The following is a 21,710-nucleotide window of genomic DNA, read 5'->3' as shown; positions in this document are numbered from 1 at the left end:
TTATTTAACATAGTTAAAAACTTAAGAAGTCATTGAATCCCAGGAGACTGGCTTGCGCGTTTTTAACTGTTTGAAATGAAGACTTTCTAGCTTTCCCAGCATGGAGGTTTTTTTTTTTTTTTTTTGTGCACCCCATCCTGAAATATTTGAGTCGACTGCAGTCATTGTTGATGGGTGAGCTGAGATGACACAATTTTCTGGCAAAACTCCTTGTAGCCACTTAACACTCTGCCGTAATATGATATATAAAATATGGCTTTCTATACCAACCTTAAAGAAGTGTTCTCATATTAGACACTGTTAACAAGCCTTAATGTCCATGCAATTATTTAATCTCTTCATGCCTTCCAAGAGTTAAAGCTTTTTTTTTTTTTTTTTTTTTTGGGGGGGGGGCATTTTTTATTGACCTTGCAATTGATATTATTTTTTAATGTCACCGATTTGGGATACATAAAATGTTTTAATTGATTGTTTTTTTTTATAAACATGATAATATATCTTTGGGTCAGTATGTTTACAACAATATCAAATTTGTATTTATTTTTTTTTTTACAGCTTAAAAAAAATAAACAAATTGTGAATTAATTTTCTTTTTGTGTCACCATATTTTAAAACCTAGAACTTTTTTCTTTTATTTTTGACTATAGTTATATATAAATGTTTTTTGTTGATCAGGAGAGAGTCACCATCACTTTAATTTTTATTTTATAAATCAATAGTTCACATGGAAATAATCAATTTTGTAATATATCTTATAAGAGAAATTTCCTTCTTTCTCCTCCTGGACTGAACTTTCACTCAGTTTGTAGGTAAAACCTCTGTATTTTTTTAACTCGTTTTTTTGAAGATAATACAACATACCAAGGTTACATCATAGAACAAAATAACAAACAACTGTTCTCATAAAAATCTCTATTTAATGAAGACCTCTGTTCACATTACTGAGATAGATGACAGTTGGTGCTCATAAGATTCTTAGTAAAGTGGAGGTGAGGAGCCTGAAGCAGACACTGACTTTTTGCTGCAAGCCTCTTAAAAATGACAGTTATACATTATAATTTTGCCTTACTTTAGGGTATTTTTGACCTTTTGAGAATTATATATATTTTTTAGACAGAGGTTGAACACAAAAAAAATAGGATGTTTAGTGTCTTTTTTTTCTGGAATTCACCATTTGGGATAAATAATGAGAATTTTTTTCAGGATGTTACCCGTAAGGGCTTGTTTTGTTTTTCTATAACATATTGTAAGGGAAAATAAATTTGTGTTTTATTTTTAGTTTTTCACTCATTGTAACTTTTCTAATTCTGTGTAGCAGTAGAGCCTAAAAAGTTTGGTGTCAGTCTTAAATTTCTAGGTGCATTGTGCCTGGCACTTGTCCGACCCTGATAATCACTATGTCATCCAGATCCTCAGCCTTATTACTGTGGACAGAGTTAGAGCGATGTGATCCAAAAATCATCAGGTGTAAATGGTTCGTTTTGTCATAATTGTCTCGTGTAAATCTGCGTGATATAGTTGCTTCCTATAGGATTGTACTTCAAACAAAGGACTTGACAGCAACACCTTGTTATGGTTAGGGCCTTTTTTGCTTTATTGAATGAAAAAAAAAAAAATATATATATTTTACTTTAAATATAAGCATCTGAAACACAGGGCTGTTGATGCTACTTTTGATCAAAGCTGGAAAAAAAATCTAAGTTCTAAAGGAAAAATCACAGTTTACTGATTTTCTGTGAAATACTGTGCTCTGGTTTTTGTCACCTCCTGATGTAAACCATGTTGATCACAAGGGCAGAGAGGCTGGCAAATAGTGGTAATCAAGTTCTCAATGAAATAATACATGACATTGAATGGAATTGGCACCATCGCCAGACTTGAAAGCGCGCACGTAAGTGGTACCAAGTGAGAAAAGTCACAGAGAAAAGTCAGCTGTGTAATCCAGTCGTTCCTGGTAAAAGCCAGTCTGCTCCTCAGATGTGGCAGCTTTCGTGCTCTTAAAGTGCTTCCTACTGAACTTCAACAGATGTTGTTAAAATGAAATACTTTTCGGAGTATAAACAATTCACATTCTCATACATGACAATCTTTTCACTTCCTGTATCAAGTATCGTGAGCGAAAGAAAAAAAATTCACCATGCCGTCTTTTTATGGAGGTGGCAAGTGCCAGCAACACAACGTTACACCAGCGTTGTGGCAGCAACATTCAAGTTCAAAGGCCGAGCTGATGAGATCCGTGAGTTATTGCCCGGGGGCTAACGGTTTAATGGCTTTAGCTTAACTTCAAAGAATCCGGTTGAGTTTTTCCTCAGACGCCTCTGGAGTTTGAAGAGAACTAGTTGATTGAAAGCTTCATCCAAGTGTTGGAGACACTCTAGACTTCCATTATTGAAGACTATTAGAGAGGTTTTCATTCTTTCGCCTCTTATTTTCTGTCTTATTACACTTTGTATTTAAGAGACTAGGAAGGGCCTAAAAGCATCCACGTTTTTTTTGCGGTGTTCCATATTGTTTGGATTCTTATCAGGTTTTCAGTTAATGATCAGATAAATGTGGCTAAAGAAGTTGTCTGGAAAGTAAATTGCAAAATATATGTATGTATATACACTACTCAAAAAAAGTATAGTTGACTCTACAGTGATATTTTAACATTAAAGTAGGGCATGCAAGTAGAGGCAACAATGGTGATTTCCTCATCTCAATCAGTTTGCCACAAAAGCCAACAACAGTGGTGGGTATACCCCCCCCCCAAAAAAAAAAAAAGTCAATGTCTCAATAACATGTACTGTGGCCTTGAGCATCAGTTACAGCTCGACAACGACATCTCATGCTGTGTTCACAAGTTAAGTTATTGTCTGCTGAAGCATGGCATTGTAGGGCAGCCCTCAGGTCATTGAGATTCTAGGGTACAGAGCTACGAGCCTCTACATGGCGACTCATCTGATCACATAGGTTTTCTATGGGATTCTGGTTTGGAAAAAGTGCAGATTGCTCCATTTGAGGCACCCCAGTCTCCAGCAGCCGATTCCTAATAATGCGACCTCGATGATTATCCATGAAGATGAAATTAGGTCTATGTTGTTCATGCAGAAGCCCAATAACTGGATTAATGATGTTATTCAAGTAGGTAGGGGCTGGTCACTGTACCATTCACAAAGTGTAGAGCAGTTCACCTAACCACACTGTAACACCACCTCCACCAAAGGCTCATCTGGTGACAACCGTGCTAATGCATAGCGCTCTCCTTGACATCTCCAACATCGTTCGCAGCCATCATTTCGGCTCAGTGTCAAATCGACTTTCATCAGTTAACAGCACTGAGGCCCACTGGTCACTCGTCCATCATAGATAATCCCTGGCCCATGAGAGATGATGATGCCTGTTCCTGGTGGTGTGGTCAGGTACACGTATAGCATGCAGACATCGCTGATGTAAATGGTTTTGAATGGTATAATGTGACACTTGGGTGCCTCTAATATCCCTTAAATGTGCTTAGAGTTGTGTGGCAGTCATCATTTGGGTCCAATGGGCATTGTTCACAATGAAGCGGTGATCCGTGTGGGAGGTGGCCAAAAGACATCCATTTTCTACCTTTCTGTAACTCTTCCAGTCTTCCTGTATCTCTGTTGCAGCCTGCGGATGGCACACTGTGACACTCTAAGCTCAGTGGCCACTTCCATCGGAGAACATCCTACTTGACGTCTCGCAGTGGTCTGGTAGTGTTGGTCAATTGTTAGGTGTCTCATTAATGTCAAAGTGTGAACAGTATGATACGGAGGACTGAATACCAATTCTAATTTAACCCCGAAATGTATTGGTCGATTCATAGTTCAAACAACTGTTGTGAATTTTGCTTTTAAGATCCCTTACTAGAGAAAAGCAAGTTGTTGCAAAAAGTACTGAAAGATTGAACAGTTGGACATGTGTACTCATGACTTTAGGGAAGGTCACATTATGTTCACATGAAAAAGTTAGAGTACATTCTAGGTTCATCCTGAAATTTCACCCAAAAGCCAATTATCCCCAACTTTTTGTGATTGTTGTGTGTGTGTATGTATATATATTACCGTTCAAAAGTTTGGGGTCACCCAGACAATTTTGTGTTTTCCTTGATAACTCATACTTTTATTAATCAAATGAGTTGCTAAATGAATTTAAAATCTATTCCAGACATTGCCAAGGTTAAAAAAAAAAAAAGATTTTTATTTGAAATAATAATTTTCTCCTTCAAACTTTGCTTTCGTCAAAGAATGCACCCATTACAGCAATACAGACCTTTGGCATTCTAGCAGTTAATTTGCTGAGGTAATTTGGAGAAATTTCACCCCATGCTTCCAGAAGCCCCTCCCACAAGTTGGTTTGGCTTGATGGTCACGTTTTGCGTACCATACGGTCAAGCTGCTCCCACAACAGCTCAATGGGGTTGAGATCTGGTGACTGCACTGGCAACTCCATTACAGATAGAATACCAGCTGCCTGCTTCTTCCCTAAATAGTTCTTGCATAATTTGGAGTTGTGCTTTGGTTCATTGTCCTGTTGTAAGATGAAATAGTCTCCAATCAATCGCTATCCACAGGGTATGGCATGGCGTTGCAAAATGGAGTGATAGCCTAAGCCTTCCTTATTCAAAATCCCTTTTACCTTGTACAAATCTCCCACTTTACCAGCACCAAAGCAACCCTAGGCCATCACATTACCTCCACCATGCTTGACAGATGGCGTCAGGCACTCTTCCAGCATCTCTTCAGTTGTTGTGCATCTCACAAATGTTTTCCTTTGTGATCCAAACACCTCAAGCATGAGTTCATCTGTCCATAACACTTTTATCCAGTCTTCCTCTGTCCCATGTCTGTGTTCTTTTGCCCATATTAATCTTTTCCTTTTATTAGCCAGTCTCAGATATGGCTTTTTCTTTGCCATTCTGCCGGGAAGGCCAGCATCCTGGAGTCACCTCTTCACTGTAGATGTTGACACTCACGTGCACTATTTAATGAAGCTGCCAGTTGAGGACCTGTGAGGCGTCGATTTCTCAAACTACAGACTCTAATGTACTTGTCTTGTTGCACAGTTGTGCAGCGGGGCATCCCACTTCACTTGCTACTCTGGTTAGAGCCTGTTTGTGCTCTCCTCTGAAGGGAGTAGTACACACTGTTGTAGGATATCTTCAGTTTCTATGCTATTTCTCTCATGGAATAGCCTTCATTTCTAAGAACAAGAATAGACTGTCGAGTTTCACATGAAAGTTTTTTTTTTCTGGCGATTTTGAGAATTTAATGGAACCAACAAATGTAATGCTCCAGCTTCTTCACTAGCTCAAAGGAAGGTCAGGTTTATAGCTTCTCTACTCAGCCAAACTGTTTTCAGCTGTGCTAACATACTTGAACAAGGGTTTTCAAGGGTATTCCAACCAGGACTGTGGAGGTGGAGTTGGAGTCGGTATAAAATGGACCGACTCCGACTCCTAAAATATATAATAAATTGGGTACAGTAGTTCAATGCAGAATGTGCTGAATATTTTTTCATAGGAATTTGGGAAAGTTATGAAATGTCCTATAAATGACTGTTCTATTCCTGATCTAAGGCTACATTCACACACAGCGTTTTTCCTGTGTTTTTGAGGATACGTTTTTCAGTTGCAAAAGCAGATCAGCTTTTTAAAAAACCGCATCACCTGAAAGGTTTTTGAGCTCATAGATGTTTTCAATAGCAAAAGCAGATTAGAAATCTTCTCTATCTATATATCCATTTATCCATATCTGTCTATCCATATCATATCTGTACCAAAAAGAATGAAAGCCGGATAGCACACAGACTAACACTCCTTTTTTTTTTTTTTTTAGCACCAGTCAGGTACACCTCATAGCTGCCCAAAAGGACGCCCAGGACAGGCATTGCTCGTCTTCAGTAACATCAACATCAACTGATAGTTGGAATAAATAGACTGCATTCATCACCACATCTTCTTAAGGTGCAGGCTTTATTTTCAAGTGTAGGGGTGTGAAGTATGAGGTTCTGCAGCAGCTGAGGTGTGCAGTATGAAATTCTGCGAAACAGTATGTGATTCTGCCCCCCCCCCCCAGGTTTGATCCTGGCTACGCCCATAGTGTGAATGTAGCCTGAGTATCTAGGCTTTATCTTAGCCGAGATAAGTCATAGTGTGTGTGTGTGTGTATATATATATATATATATATATGTATTGTATATTCACTCTGAAGGCATCAAAACTATGAATTAACACATGTGGAATTATATAATTAACAAAAAAGTGTGAAACAACTGAAAATACTGTATGTCTTATATTCTAGGTTCTTCAAAGTAGCCACCTTTTGCTTTGATTTCTGCTTTGCACACTCTTGGCATTCTCTTGATGAGCTTCAAGAGGTAGTCACCGGAAATGGTTTTCACTTCACAGGTGTGCCCTGTCAGGTTTAATACGTTGGATTTCTTGCCTTATAAATGGGGTTGGGACCATCCGTTGTGTTGTGCAGAAGTCTGGTGGATTCACAGCTGATAGTCCTACTGAATAGACTGTTAGAATTTGTATTATGGCAAGAAAAAAGCAGCTGAGTAAAGAAAAACGAGTGGCCATCATTACTTTAAGAAATGAAGGTTAGTCAGTCCGAAAAATTGGGAAAACTTTGAAAGTGTCCCCAAGTGCACTGGCAAAAACCATTAAGCGCTACAAAGAAACTGGCTCACATGAGGACCGCCCCAGGAAACGAAGACCAAGAGTCACCTCTGCTGCGGAGGATAAGTTCATCCTAGTCACCAGCCTCAGAAATCGCAGGTTAACAGCAGCTCAGAATAGAGACAAGGTCAATGCCACACAGAGTTCTAGCAGCAGACACATCTCTACAACAACTGTTAAGAGGAGACTTTGTGCAGCAGGCCTTCATGGTAAAATAGCTGCTAGGAAACCACTGCTAAGGACAGGCCACAAGCAGAAGAGACTTGTTTGGGCTAGAGAACACAAGGAATGGACATTAGACCAGTGGAAATCTGTGCTTTTGTCTGATAAGTCCAAATTTGAGATCTTTGGTTCCAACCACCATGTCTTTGTGCAACGCAGAAAAGATGAACGGATGGACGCTACATGCCTGGATCCCACCTTGAAGCTTGGAGGAGGAGGTGTGATGGTGTGGGGGTGCTTTGCTGGTGACACTGTTGGGGATTTATTCAAAATTGAAGGCATACTGAACCAGCATGGCTACCACAGCGGCATGCTATTCCATCCGGTTTGTGTTTAGTTGGACCATCATTTATTTTTCAACAGGACAATGGCCTCAAACACACCTCCAGGCTGTGTAAGGGCTATTTGACCAAGAAGGAGAGTGATGGGGTGCTACGCCAGATGATCTGGCCTCCACAGTCACCAGACCTGAACTCAATCGAGATGGTTTGGGGTGACCTGGACCGCAGAGTGAAGGCAAAAGGGCCAACAAGTGCTAAGCATCTCTGGGAACTCCTTCATGACTGTTGGAAGACCATTTCTGGTGTACCACTTGAAGCTCATCTAGAGAATGCCAAGAGTGTGCAAAACAGTAATCAAAGCAAATTTTGGCTACTTTGAAGAATCTAGAATATAAGACATATTTTCAGTTGTTTCACACTTTAATTATATAATTCCACATGTGTTAATTCATTGTTTTGATGCCTTCAGAATGAATCTACAATTTTCATAGTCATGAAAATAAAGAAAACTCTTTGAATGAGGTGTGTCCAAACTTTGTTCTGTACCGTATACATGTACATGTATACAGTGTATTACATATTTACAATTTATTACAGTTTTTTGTGTTCTAAAGTTGTATTCCAATAAATAGATATTATGTTCTATCTAAATATCTTGATTATTGGATCATAGAAATGATTAAATGTCTGATGTTCACATTGTAGTACAATATATTTTTCACTTAAATATAAGCAATGTATGTGGGAGTCGGAGTCGTGGAGTCGGAGTCGGTGTAAGGGAAATTGAGGAGTAGGAGTCGCAGGTTTGGCTTACGGACTCCACAGCCCTGATTCCAACCAACCAGACACAAAGTACCATAAGAAAACTGGAGTGATGGTCTGTACACCTATGAAGATACTGCATTACAAACCAGATACTTGCAGCCAGAATAGTCATTTACCACATTAACAATGTATAGAGTGTATTTCTGAATCATTTAATGTTAGCTTCATTGGAAAAAAAAACTGTGCTTTTCTTTCAAAAATAAGGAAATTTCTAAGTGACCCTAAACTTTTGAATGGTAGTGTGTGCGCGCGTGTGTGTGTATAATATATATTATTTATATATATCTAATATATAAAGCTCAAGTGTGTGTGTATGTATGTTTGTATGTATTTCCGGGATTGGCATCCGCACCGTCGCAGCTACAGCCACAAAATTTGGCACAGTCACACGTCTGGACCCCGAGTGTCCTAGGCTTTGTTGTGAGGCAAAATCTTAACCCCGCGCGTTCCAATTCACCAAACAATTTTGCCCCTAGCTACATAATGGGGAAAAAGTGTGTGTGTATCAAGCCCCGCCCCTCATGCTGATGTCATAATGGTTGACTATAGGATGGAGGATGTGTGATGGGTATATGGGCACTGGACTATGGGATGGAGGATATGTATGACGGGTATATGGGCACGGGACTATGGGATGGAGGATGTGTGATGGGTATATGGGCATGGGACTATGGGATGGAGGATGTGTGATGGGTATATGGGCATGGGACTATGGGATGGAGGATGTGTGATGGGTATATGGGCTCTCGACTATGGGATGGAGGATATGTATGATGGGTATATGGGCTCTCGACTATGGGATGGAGGATATGTGTGATGGGTATATGGGCACAGGCCTATGGGATCGTGGATATGTATGATGGGTATATGGGCACGGGACTATGGGATGGAGGATAATTATAATTTTCTATAACTAACCACAGTTAGCTACTATGCCCGGGCAGCGCCGGGCTCTTCAGCTAGTGTGTGTGTGTGTGTGTGTGTGTATATATATATATATATATATATATATATATATACATACTTGTGTCTAAGCCAAGATTTTCAGTACATTTTTTTGTGCTGAAAATGCCCCCCTCGGCAGCCGGTGGTTGTGACATCTTACTCACCCTCCTCGTGCCATCGCTGAACGTCCCTGCATCTCTGTTGTCCTGGCAGGGCAGCTCTTCCAGTGTTGAGCTGTCACATGGTACCGCTCATTAAGGTAATGAATATGCGCGCGTCTCCACTCCAATAGGCGTGGAGAGCATATTCATTACCTTAATGAGCAGTACCACGTGACCACTCAGCACAGGAGAGCTGCAGGAAGCCAAGACAACTGAGGGTGAGTATGATGGGGGGAGCACAGCTATACATAGAAGGATGGGAGTGGGGGGAGCCGAGCAAAGTATAGAAGGATGGGACGGGGAGGCCACGCAGTACAGGGATGTGGGGACAATGCATCCCCGGCGTATACTCGAGTCAATAAGCTTACCCAGTTTTCCGTGGCAAAATTAGGTTCCTCGGCTTATACTCGGGTCGGCTTATACTCAAGTATATACAGTGTGTGTGTGTGTGTGTGTATATATATATATAATATATATATATTATATGCACATGTGCTTCTCACAAAATTAAAATATCATCTAAAAGTTAATCTATTTCAGTAATTCAATACAAAAAGTGAAACTCATATAGTCATTACAAATGATGATGATTATGGCTTACAGCCAATGAAAAGCCAAAAGTCATTATCTCAGAATATTAGAATACTTTTTAACACCCGCTTGAAAAATGATTTTAACATCTGAAATGTTGGACTAGTGAAATGTATGTTCAGTAAATGAACTCAATACTTGGTCAGGGCTCCTTTTGCATCAATTAATAATAATAATAATAATAATCTTTATATAGCGCCAACATATTCCGCAGCGCTTTACAGTTGAACAGTTTCAAACACAACAGTCATAAGTAACAACGTTAACAATACAATAATTAAAGCGAAATAAGACGACCCTGCTTGTGGAGCTTACAATCTACAATGAGGTGGGGGAGATACAAAGCATAGGTTTGTATTTACAATGATGTATTTACAATGACGGTCCAGCCATCTTCAGGGGGTGGGGGTTAGATGGAGATAGTGAATGGGCTACACACACACAAACATAACATGACTTTGATTACTGAATGTGATAGGCCGCTCTGAACAAATGTGTTTTGAGCGAGCGCCTAAAACTATGCAAATTGTGGATGGTCCTAATATCTTGGGGTAGAGCATTCCAGAGGATTGGCGCAGCACGGGAGAAGTCTTGGAGTCGGGAGTGGGAGGTACGGATTAGGGCAGAGGTTAGTCGAAAGTCATTTGCAGAGCGCAGCGGTCGGTTAGGCCGATAGACAGAAATGAGGGAGTAGATGTAAGGGGGTGCCGCACTGTGGAGAGCTTTGTGGGTGAGAACAAGTACTTTGAATTGTACCCTGTAATGAATTGGCAGCAGTGTACAATTACTGCATCAATGCGGCGTAGCTTGGAGGCTATCAGCCTGTGGCACTGCTGAGGGCTTATGGAAGCCCAGGTTGCTTTGATAGCAGCCTTCAGTTCGTCTGCATTGTTGGGTCTGGTGTCTCTCATCTTCCTCTTGCCAATACCCCATAGATTCTCTATGGGGTTAAGGTCGGGCGAGTTTGCTGGCCAATCAAGCACAGTGATACTGTTGTTTTTAAACCAGGTATTCGTATTTTTGACAGTGTGGACAGGTACGAAGTCCTGCTGGAGAATGAAATTTCCATCTCCAAAAAGCTTGTCGGCAGAGGGAAGCATGATGTGCTCTAAAATTTCCTGGTAGATGGCGGTGCTGACTTTGGTCTTGATAAAACACAGTGGACCTACACCAGCTGATGACATTGCTCCCCAAACCATTACTGATAGTGGAAACGTCACACTAGACCTCCAGCAGCTTGGACTGTGGCCTCTCCACTCTTCCTCCAGACTCTGGGACCATGATTTCCAAATGAAATGCAAATTTTATTTTCATCTGAAAACAACACCTTGTACCACTGAGCAACAGTCCAGTTCTTTTTCTCCTTGACCCAGGTAAGATGCTTCTGGCGATATCTATTGGTCATGAGTGGCTGGACACAAACAATGTGACACTTGTAGTCTTGGATATGTCTGTGTGTGGTGGCTCTTGAAGCAATGACTCTAGCAGCAGTCCACTCCTTGTGAATGTCCCCCAAATTTTTGAATGGCATTTTCTTAACAATCCTTTCAAGGCTGTGGTTATCCCGGTTACTTGTGCACCTTTTCTACCACACTTTTTCCTTCCACTCAACTGTCCATTAAGGCCTGTTTCACACTTCAGTTTTTCACAATCAGTCAAGATCCGCCGATTTGCCAAAAAAATGGATCCGCCATTTTTGTCGGCGAATCCGTTTTCTTCCCCATTGACTTTCATTATCGGCGGATTTTGACTGATGATCGTCCATTGCGTCCGTATTTGTGCGGATCTGCCAAAGTTTTGGCGTCCGCTGAGATCGCCGAACGGACCATGCAACGTTTTTTTGCTTTCCGGATCCGCATTTTCCCCTTTTAACCATGAATCAAGTCTCGCTGCTGGATGAAAATTCTCTCTCTCTCTCCTCCATTCCTCTCTCTCTCTCTCTCTCTCTTTCCTCCATTCCTCGCCCGATCTCCAGCCCCATCTTCCACGTCACACATCGCTTGATCTTCCTCGTCTCACATCGCGCGATCTCCTCTCTCATCGCGCGATCTCCTCTCTCATCGCGCGATCTCCTCTCTCATCGCGCGATCTCCTCTCTCATCGCGCGATCTCCTCTCTCATCGCGCGATCTCCCCTCTCATCGCGCGATCTCCCCTCTCATCGCGCAATCTCCCCTCTCATCGCGCAATCTCCTCCCTCATGATCTCACATCGCGCGATCGCTGCTCACCCACATCCCGCGAGATGATCGCTCACCGCAGATGCCCGCTCTCTTCCAGATACCACTACATCCGCCAGTATTAATTTTTTATTTTTTCACAGGCGCGGTTCCTTTAAATTTTTACCATCGGCGGATCCGTACATCCTCCGATCCGCTGACCCCCGTTTCTGTCAGTCCGCCTGCAGATCAGTTTTCCGCTATTTTGGAGGATATAGGCTGAAAGAAAAAACTGATGTCTGAAACAGGCCTAATATGCTTGGATACAGCACTCTGTGAACAGCCAGCTTCTTTTAGCAATGACGTTTTATGGCTTACTGTTAGCACCACGTCCGCTTTCTGGTGTGTCAGTTAACTCACCCGTGCTGCAGGTGGTCCCTCTCCCCCTTCATGCTCCGCATGCTTCCAGCAGCACTTCCAGCAGGACCTCTGGCCATTTTCTAAGGGCATGTGCGCACTCCTGCCCTGTTAAAGGGTCAGTAATGTGCACTTGCTATTTCCTCCCCAGCCAATGGTTTTGAGGCATTATGTATATATTGCTTCCTCTCCACTGGGGAGGTGCTTGAGCAACCTTCCTGTTTCAGTCTAGGTTGTGTAAGGTCGCATACAAGTACAAATCCTGCCTGCGGTACTCTAAGTGCAAATCCCACTTGCTGCACTCTGAAGCATTTCCTTCTAGCGGCACACTACTCAAATTCTGTCTCTGACACCAACTCTGTCTGCTGCACTCTGATGCAAACTCTGCCATCTGCTTCATCCAGTCTGTTCTTCGGGTCCAGCTTCTGCGCGACCATTGGTTTGCCTGAAGTGGTTCCTGGCGTGCACCAGGAGCCAAGTCTAACTTCACCATCAGAGGCTCTAGTGAATAGTCAGGTGATCGTTTAGTCACGCCCCTCTTGGCTCTCTGCGGTCCGTGGCACAGTAGTTCCACAAACCACACACGTGACACTTACCCTCCTTGTGGAGTGTGTCAATAACTGGCTTCTGGACATCTGTCAAGTCAGCAGTCTTCGCCATGATTTTGGAGCCTACTGAAACAGACTAAGGGAACTTTTTAAATGCTTAGGAAGCCTTTGCAGGTGTTTTTGTTAATTATTCTAGTTTACTGAGATAATGATTTTTGGGTCTTCATTGGCTGTAAGCCATAATCACCAACATTAACAGAAATAATCACATGAAATAGATCACTCTCTGTGTAATGACTCTATATGAGTTTCACTTTTTCCATTGAAGAACTGAAATAAATTTAACTTTTTGATGATATTCTTATTTAGTGGGAAGCACTTATGTCTCTGAGTTTCTCCATTCTCCTGAGAAGAGAGATTTTGAAAAAGCAATCATCAAAGCTAGGGGGATCATTAGTCTTCCATTGATGTGCAAGGGGTGTTCTTTGTCGCTTGTTTGAGGTAACATAACTTATTTTTACTTAAGGGATGATTGGTATTATTACGAATACCAGGGCTTTAGGAGTACTGGGGTTTGTTATCCCTCTCTAGATATTTTTTAAGCTGAACTAAAAAAGTTAAAAATTGTCCATGATCAACTGGCATGGTCAACAAGGCCACTTTTTCTCCTTCGTCTCACTGGGGGACACAGGTACTGTGGTGTATGCTACCGCCATCTGGAGGCTGACACTTGGCAACAACACAAGGTTACCTCCTCCCCCGCCGTATACACCCTCGCCCTGATTGCGTGCGGAAGCCAGTTTTTTGCTTAGTGTCTATGGAGGCACACGTCTGGTCCTTTTTCTCCAGACTTTTTTGTCCATGAAAATTAGACAGGGGCAACGGATCCTATTGAAAGGGTCCGATTTACCCAAACCATCAACGGGCGAGCACGTGTCGAGTATCGTCTCCACGTATCCTTTCCCGCACCGTGGGACAAATCTGGGCAATTTCCCCAGAATTTTTTATTTTAGTTTGTTTTTTCTTTTCTTTATTTTTTCTAAGAAGATGAGACGGGCAACGGATCCTATTGAAAGGGTCCGATTTCCGCAAACCGACAACGGGCGAGCACGTGCGAGTGTCCCTCCACGTATCCTTTCCTGCGACGTGGGACATGATGCCGGACCTAGCCCTGGCCACCCCTAGGTAGAGAAACCATGGGCTATTCAGAAGCACAAGACGGTCCGAGCGGCCCCCACTACTCCACCAACGCAAGACGAAGGTGCTGCAAGGAGGCGGACGGTCCCTCTCCTCGGCTGAAGCTGGAAGGAGTTAGGGTGCCTGCACCGTCCAGGATCCCCACACCACCCCCCGCTCCCTGGTTTGTTGTTCGCCCTGAAGGGCTTACCTGGAGTGAAGTGGACAGCCGCATTTAAGGTACGGGTGTGCGGGGGGCTCCTGAGCAGCAGCGGCAGGCAGCAGTGTGCGTCTCCCTAAGGCCCTCCTCGTGTCCATAGTAGGAAGAATAGCGGCGTTTTTTTGCCGTCATCGCTGCGGCGCGGCACTGTCGTCGCGGCGCCGCGGGCGGTGGAGAAAAATTGAGCCTCTGGCTTTTGGCCGGTGTTAGGCCGCCGCTGCATCACGCGGCGGCGCGGGAGGTGGAGAAAAATTTAGCCCCCGGCTTTTGGCCGGTGTTAGGCCGTGGCGGAAGTACCGCCCTCGGCGTCACTTCCGGCGGCCCGCCCTCGGCGTCACTTCCGGCGGCCCGCCCCTTGAAGCCTGGGCGGGCGCCGGATAAATCCAGGCCCCGGCTTCAGTGCGGGGTTGGCCGCGACCAGGAAAGAGGTCGGTTTGCCCCACGGAGGTGCAGGAGGTCGGGCGCGCAGTCGGGGGACGCAGGTCGGGTGAGTGCAGCTTCGCTGCGGAGGCCGCTAAAACAGCAAGGGGGCCTCCCCTCCCCCACCCCTCCCTCGCATTGAGGCAGAAGAAAAAAAAAAAGAAAAAAAAATTTTTTTTTGGATATATAAATCGCCTGGCAGGCACAATATGGCCGGGAAAGGGAAGACGCACACTTTTCTCTATGCTGCATGCACTTCTTGTAAGGTCCCGTTTCCACGAGCGCAGAGCGCCAAAGTGTGCGAGGCCTGCGACTCTGAACGCCCCCAGGAGCGCCCTTCGGCGACTGAATCCAGAGAGCCGAATCTACGGAATGGGCGCCATCATTGTCCCAGTCTATGGCCTCGCTTACAAAGGCGATCAAGTCCCTTCACGCCCCAAAGGGAGGCAAGGATAGTGGCTCGCTTATCTGGGAAGGGTCCTCCACCTCACAGGAACCTTCGGCCTGCAGGGGCCGTTCCCATGCCAGACAGAGGCGAAGGAAACGAACCCGTACGAGGTCTCCTGGCCTATCCGGTGCCTCGGCATCGGGGAGTTCAGCATCACGCTCCCCTTCACCAGCGAGCGGGAGCGGGCAGAGTTTAGATCGTGACTCAGACGAGCCACTTGATCTAGATACCCCGGGATGTCGGGAGACAGTGGACAGCCTCATTGAAGCTGTTAATCAAACCCTGGGGATTGAAGATGATGCTTCCTTGGCCGCGAGCCATAAGGTAGCCTTTAAGCGGGCCAAGCACCCGCATAGAGTATTTGGCACTCACCCAGAATTTGAGGATATAGTGCAGCGCCACAGAGAACGCCCAGACAAGCGCTTCTCGGGCCAGAAGTCTATAGAAGCAAGATACCTATTTGCCCCGGAACTCTGTAAGAAATGGGCGGAATCTCCAGTGGTGGACCCGCCAGTGTCGCGCCTGGCCTCAAAGTCCTTGTTGTCGGTGCCTAGCGGCTCTTCCATTAAGGACCCCACGGATCGGCTCATAGAGGGCTTGGCACGATCAGTTTTTGAGGCATCAGGTTCGGCGCTCGCCCCTTGGTTCACGGCGATGTGGGTAGCCAAGGCCATGGTGTCATGGTCAGAGTCTAGGGGTCTCAATGAGCAATTATCTTTTAATGCTTTTTTATGATTTTAACTCTTTTCTTTTTCTTTTTTGTTTTTAGCTTAGGTCCTGGCCTTGGAAACCTCTTTTTTCATCGTATATCTATGCTGCATAGCACTTTAGATATTGTATTATAATATATTTATTGGTTAGTAATTTGTATGATATGTGAGTGTTTATACATACATATATATATGTTTGCACTTTCACTCGATCGCACGCGTGTTGCACTTCACTTCCCCCCCCCCCTTTTTTTCACCTTTCCCTCCCCCCCTTTTTTTCATTTTTTCACTTTTATACCTATATATGTATATATGTGTGTGTATTCATGATCTATATATATATTTATATATATATATTTTGTATTTTTGTACACTCTTTTAATATTTGTGTATTTATTTATTATTGGTATTTTCTTATAGTGCTTGCAGTGTTCGTATTTGCTAGTATTGATTTTTATATGATATTTATGATATGTTCTATTTTTATTCTTTTTTTGTTTATTTTTGTCCTATGCATTAATGTTGTGGAGTCTATTGTTAATATATATGTCTATTTATACTTTTTGCCATGTTATTAGTATGCTGCCTGTGTACTGCTCTGTATATATATTATTGAAGCGTGCAGAGCAGTGAGGTGCTATGAGGAGGAGGATTGTATGGCACGACACTCTCTGTTAAGTGCCCGCCCATGATTGCGTCATCTCTGGTTCCGTGGTCATTGGCAGTGATCGGGGCTCCTTTTGATGATGTCGGCGATAGCGTGTGCTATAGACTGGAACGCCTGCGACCACGTGGACAATCTCCTTCACTTTGTTTACATTCAGCACGTGTTCGCATACAGGGGAGGAGAATTGTATGACGCGTTATCCTCTGTTGAGTGCCCGCCTTCTACCGCATCATTTCCTGCTCTTTAGCTATTGGTAGTAATGGGCACTCCTCCCTGTCTGCTGTGTGATGGCGGCGACAGCGTGCGCTCCAGACTGGAACGCATGCAATCACATGGATAGTCTCCTCCACTTTGTTTACATTTATCATGTGCTTCCGGCCTTTTGGTCGGTAGCGGTGACGTACTATTTCATCTGGAAGATATATAATCATTCTTTTTCACTCATTTTTTTCACTTTTTCATTTCTATGGTTATTTATTTTTATCATCTTTTCTTTCACTTAGGGTAATTTTTTAATTCTTACTTTGGTTTTGATTTATTGGTATTAACCCTAGGAACTATTGTTTTCATTGGCTGGGGTTACACATAAATACTTCCCCTAATTCCTTTGCACTACACTCCTTGAAAAAGCCACAGTGGGCGAAACGTACGTTGGAGGGAGCTTTGACACACTGAGCCACTTACTACAGGTATTTTTGATTTGGGTTTACATTATTATGTACTTTTTATAGGAGTTGGTTTTTTCAGCTTACATTATGCACTTTATTGGTATTATTACCCTTATCATTTTCTGTATGATTATGTATCTTTTGTGGTCACTGTGTTTAATATATATGTATTTTTTGTGATTACACATTATGTAATATTTTATTATGTTATTTTGGTTCTGTTTATACTTGTAATTTTTCAATAAATTTGAGTCTCATATTCTTGGACTCTTTTTGGTGTATTCATTTTTGAGTAGGTTAATATATTTATTATGAATATCCATATACGTTTTGTAATTTAGTGAACTTTGTTACTTTCACTCTGTTGTTGGCCACAGAGAACGCCCAGACAAGCGCTTCTCGGGCCAGAAGTCTATAGAAGCAAGATACCTATTTGCCCCGGAACTCTGTAAGAAATGGGCGGAATCTCCAGTGGTGGACCCGCCAGTGTCGCGCCTGGCCTCAAAGTCCTTGTTGTGGGTGCCTAGCGGCTCTTCCATTAAGGACCCCACGGATCGGCTCATAGAGGGCTTGGCGCGATCAGTTTTTGAGGCATCAGGTTCGGCGCTCGCCCCTTGGTTCACGGCGATGTGGGTAGTCATGGTCAGAGTCTTTGAATAACGCCTTGCAGGATAGAGGCCTACCTGCGGAGGTGTCTGAGGTCGCAAGTCAGATTGCTATGGCCGGAGACTACTTAATGCTTCTTTGGATGCGGCTAATTGTGCGGCACTTGCAGCCGCTAACGCGGGAGCCATTAGGAGAGCCCTCTGGTTGAGAACTTGGCGAGCCTATTCAATTTCCAAGAAGTCCTTGACTTCCTTGCCCTATCAGGGAGGCCGCCTGTTCGGGGAGAAGTTGGATCCGCTCATCTCCGATGCAACAGGAGGGAAAAGCAGCTTCCTCCCACAGCAAAAGACGAAACAGCCTTTTCGCCAGGTCCCGACACGTTTTCGAGCCTTCCGCAACACCGGATGGATGGCAGCAGCCAGTTCGGCCGGCCCACCTCGCTCCAACCAGGATAGGGTGCGACAGGTCTCATATAGACCCATTCCGGTGGGAAGGATGCGTGCTCGCCAGCCCAGGTCGAGAGGAGCCAGGGCCCAGAGACCCTCAGCCAAATGACTCGGAGCCCTTGGTAGGCGACAGCAGCAGGGTGGGCGGACGCCTGCTCCTTTTTCGCCATATCTGGGCTAAGGTAGCACACGACTTATGGGTGGTAGAACTGGTGACTTTAGAGTACAAAATGGAGTTCATCAGGTACCCTTCAACACGGTTTATTCTCTCCCGACTTCCCAAGGTGGAGCCCCGGGCGAAAGCGCTGCTAGGAGCCATCAGTTCACTCCAAAACAACGGAGTCTTTGTTCCCGTACCAGAGCACGAAAAAGCTCAGGGTTTTTATTCCAATCTGTTTGCGGTCCCCAAAAAGGACAGGACAGTCAGACTGGTTTTGGACCTGAAGCTCCTAAACAGGTTCATCAGAGTCAAACATTTCAGGATGGAATCTCTCCGTTCTGTTATATCAGCCATGGAGCAGGGAGAGTACTTAGCCTCGATCGACATCCAGGATGCCTACCTGCACGTTCCCATTTTTCCTCCGCATCAAAAGTTTCTTCGGTTCGCCATCAATGGTCGACACTTTCAATTCGCAGCACTCCCATTCGGGATAGCCACCGCACCTAGAGTGTTCACAAAGGTAATGGCCGTCGTGATGGCCGTCTTACACTCGCGGGGCATAGTCGTCTTGCCATACTTAGACGACCTCTTGGTGAAGGGTCCCTCATTTCGGGCGTGCAAGGAGAATGTCAGAATTACACTGGATACACTCTCCCGCTTAGGTTGGTTGGTCAACAAGAAGAAATCATCTCTGGCCCCAGCTCGGAGGATTGCTTTTCTAGGAATGGTCTTCTATACCTCCCAAGGGTTGGTAATTCTCCCTCAAAACAAAGCCTTAGCGCTCCGACAAAGAGTCCAGAAGCTCCAGCAGCCGGTCCCTCACACCATTCGGTTTGGGATGAGGATACCAGGGAAGATGGTGGCAGCAATGGAAGCAATTCCGTTTGCTCAATTTCATCTTAGACCCCTACAGCACGCTCTCTTGTCAGCATGGGACAAGAACCCATTCACTCTCGATCAGCGGTGCCGGCTATCCTCTCAGGTCAGGCAATCACTAGAGTGGTGGACGACCAGATCCTCTCTTCTTCAGGGGAAACAGTTTCCCCCAGACCACTGACTAGTGGTCACGACCGACACCAGTCTCCTCGGCTGGGGAGCAGTTTTTCGCCACCACACGGCCCAGGGCCGGTGGTCGCAACAGGAAGCTCGTCTCCCGATCAACTTGTTGTAAATACGAGTGATCTGGCAGGTGCTGCAGCATTTCCAGCACCTCCTAGCAGGACGGCCCATTCGGATACAGTCAGACAACACCACGGCGGTGGCTTATGTAAATCATCAAGGGGGCCGCGCAGCAGGGCAACCATGTGCGAGATAGCACATGTGCTTCATTTGGCCGAAAAGAACCAGTCGGTAATGTCAGCTGTCTACATCCCAGGCATAGAAAATTGGGCAGCGGACTTCCTCAGCCGACAAGAGGTCGTGGCTGGGGAATGGGCCCTGCACCCCGAAGTCTTCCAGCAAATTTGCCAACATTGGGGAACACCGGATGTGGATCTGATGGCGTCCAGGATGAACGCCAGGGTGCCTGTGTTCGTCGTTCGGTCACGAGACCCACGAGCGTTCGGGGTGGATGCGTTGGTCCTACTATAGAACAAGTTTCGCCTTCCATACCTGTTTCCCCCATTGCCATTGCTTCCGAGGGTCATCAGGAAGATCAAAGCAGAGGGGATCCCAGCAATTCTGCTGGCACCAGACTGGCCCCGACGGGCGTGGTACGCAGATCTTGTCTGCTGCTCACCGACATCCCATGGCGACTGCCAGAGCACCCAGATCTACTGCACCAGGGACCGATCTTCCACCCGAACTCAAGGGCCCTGTGTTTGACGGCATGGCCGTTGAATCTTGGATTCTAACTGAAGCAGGTTTTGAGCGTAAGGTGGTCGCTACAATGGTTAGCGCCAGGAAACCGACCTCGGCGAGAATTTACCACCACACCTGGAAAGTTTTCTTCACTTGGTGTCGAGAGTGGGGTCGTTCGCCCCTGACATTCTCTATTCCCAACATATTGGCCTTTCTTCAATCAGGCCTAGACTCGGGGCTGGCCCCGAGATCCCTTAGGAGACAGATATTGGCGTTGTCCATTCTTTTCCAGCGAAAGATTGCTACGAATATGCAGGTAAAGACTTTCATCCAGGGAGTCTCTCATTTAGTACCTCCCTATAAGGCGCCGATGGGCACCTGGGACCTTAACCTGGTCCTGAGTGTTCTGCAGTAAGAGCCTTTTGAGTCGCTACAGCATATTTCCTTATCGTTCCTCTCTTGGAAGGTGGTATTCTTGGTAGCCATTACCTCCGTTAGGCCAGTCTCGGAGTTGGTGGCTCTGTCTTGCCGAGTACCTTTTCTCGCTTCCCATAAGGATAAGGTGGTGCTTAGACCAGCTTCCCCTTTTCTTCCAAAGGTGGTGTCCTCTTTTCACATCAATGAGGATATTGTCTTGCCTTCGTTCTGTAGGGCACCGGTGCATCGCGTGGAGAAAGCTCTTCACACCTTAGACCTGGTGAGAGCAATCGGGAGGTACGTGTCGCGGACGGCACCTTTTCGCCAGACGGATACGCTGTTTGTGCTCAATTTAGGGCGCAGGAGGGGACTCGCGGCCTCAAAAGCGACCATAGCCTGATGGATCCGTTTAACTATTCAGGAGGCCTATCGCATCAGAGGTGTGCCAGTTCCATCAGGGATCAAAGCGCACTCTACTCGGGCAATGGGCACCTCTTGGGCGCGTCGACATCGGGCCTCGGCGGAACAGGTATGCAAGGCAGCAACCTGGTCCAGCCTGCACACATTTACTAAACATTACAGTATCCATACTCAGGCTTCGGCGGATGCGAGCCTGGGTAGAAGGATTCTCCAAGCAGCAGTGGCGCACCTTTGAACGAAGAGGTGCATGCAGCTTGGATCGGTGAGTCAATCTCCCACCCAGGGACTGCTTTAGGACGTCCCACAGTACCTGTCCCCCCAATGAGACAAAGGAGAAACGTGGATTTTTGTGAGTACTCACTGTAAAATCCTTTTCTCCGAGACGCTCATTGGGGGACACAGCACCCACCCTATTAGCCAAGTTGGCTCTAGTTTATTTAATTAATGTATATTTCTTTTGTGAATATCAGGCTGGTTTTTTCTTTGCCAGACATATTGTTTTCGTCATTAAGGCTGATTGTTATTGTTCTCCTACTGCTTTTGCACTTAACTGGCTTCCGCCTGCAATCAGGGGGAGGAGCTAACCTTGTTTTGCTGCCTAGTGTCAGCCTCCAGATGGCGGTAGCATACACCACAGTACCTGACATATTATCTATAACAATGATTAGAAGACTTGAGTGTTTGATATGTTTTCCATCTCTGGTTCCAGCTTCCTTT

At 45.0% G+C, this 21,710-nt stretch overlaps 1 protein-coding gene across 5 annotated transcripts in view; it reads left to right on the top strand.

Moving 5' to 3' along the window:
* The window catches only part of VPS13B (vacuolar protein sorting 13 homolog B), a 1,297,298-nt gene that overhangs the window by 804,241 nt on the left and 471,347 nt on the right, over nucleotides 1-21,710 (top strand). The window contains exon 31 of one of the 5 annotated variants that reach the window (XM_073550461.1): nucleotides 5,841-6,045. The exons of the other annotated variants lie outside the window; for them this stretch is intronic. Within the exon in view, the coding sequence (XP_073406562.1) occupies nucleotides 5,841-5,940 (100 nt within the window). The 3' untranslated portion in view covers nucleotides 5,941-6,045. Of the gene's footprint in view, nucleotides 1-5,840; nucleotides 6,046-21,710 lie in introns of those variants that run through there. 5 annotated transcript variants of the gene reach the window in all.

This window comes from Dendrobates tinctorius, unplaced genomic scaffold (genome assembly GCF_039654945.1).
Source record: "Dendrobates tinctorius isolate UK_male_01 unplaced genomic scaffold, ASM3965494v1 ptg000165l, whole genome shotgun sequence".
In the NCBI taxonomy this organism is placed as follows: domain Eukaryota; kingdom Metazoa; phylum Chordata; class Amphibia; order Anura; family Dendrobatidae; genus Dendrobates; species Dendrobates tinctorius.
The sequence above is the reverse complement of the archived record's forward strand: the minus strand, read 5'-3'. Positions and strand labels throughout refer to the sequence as shown.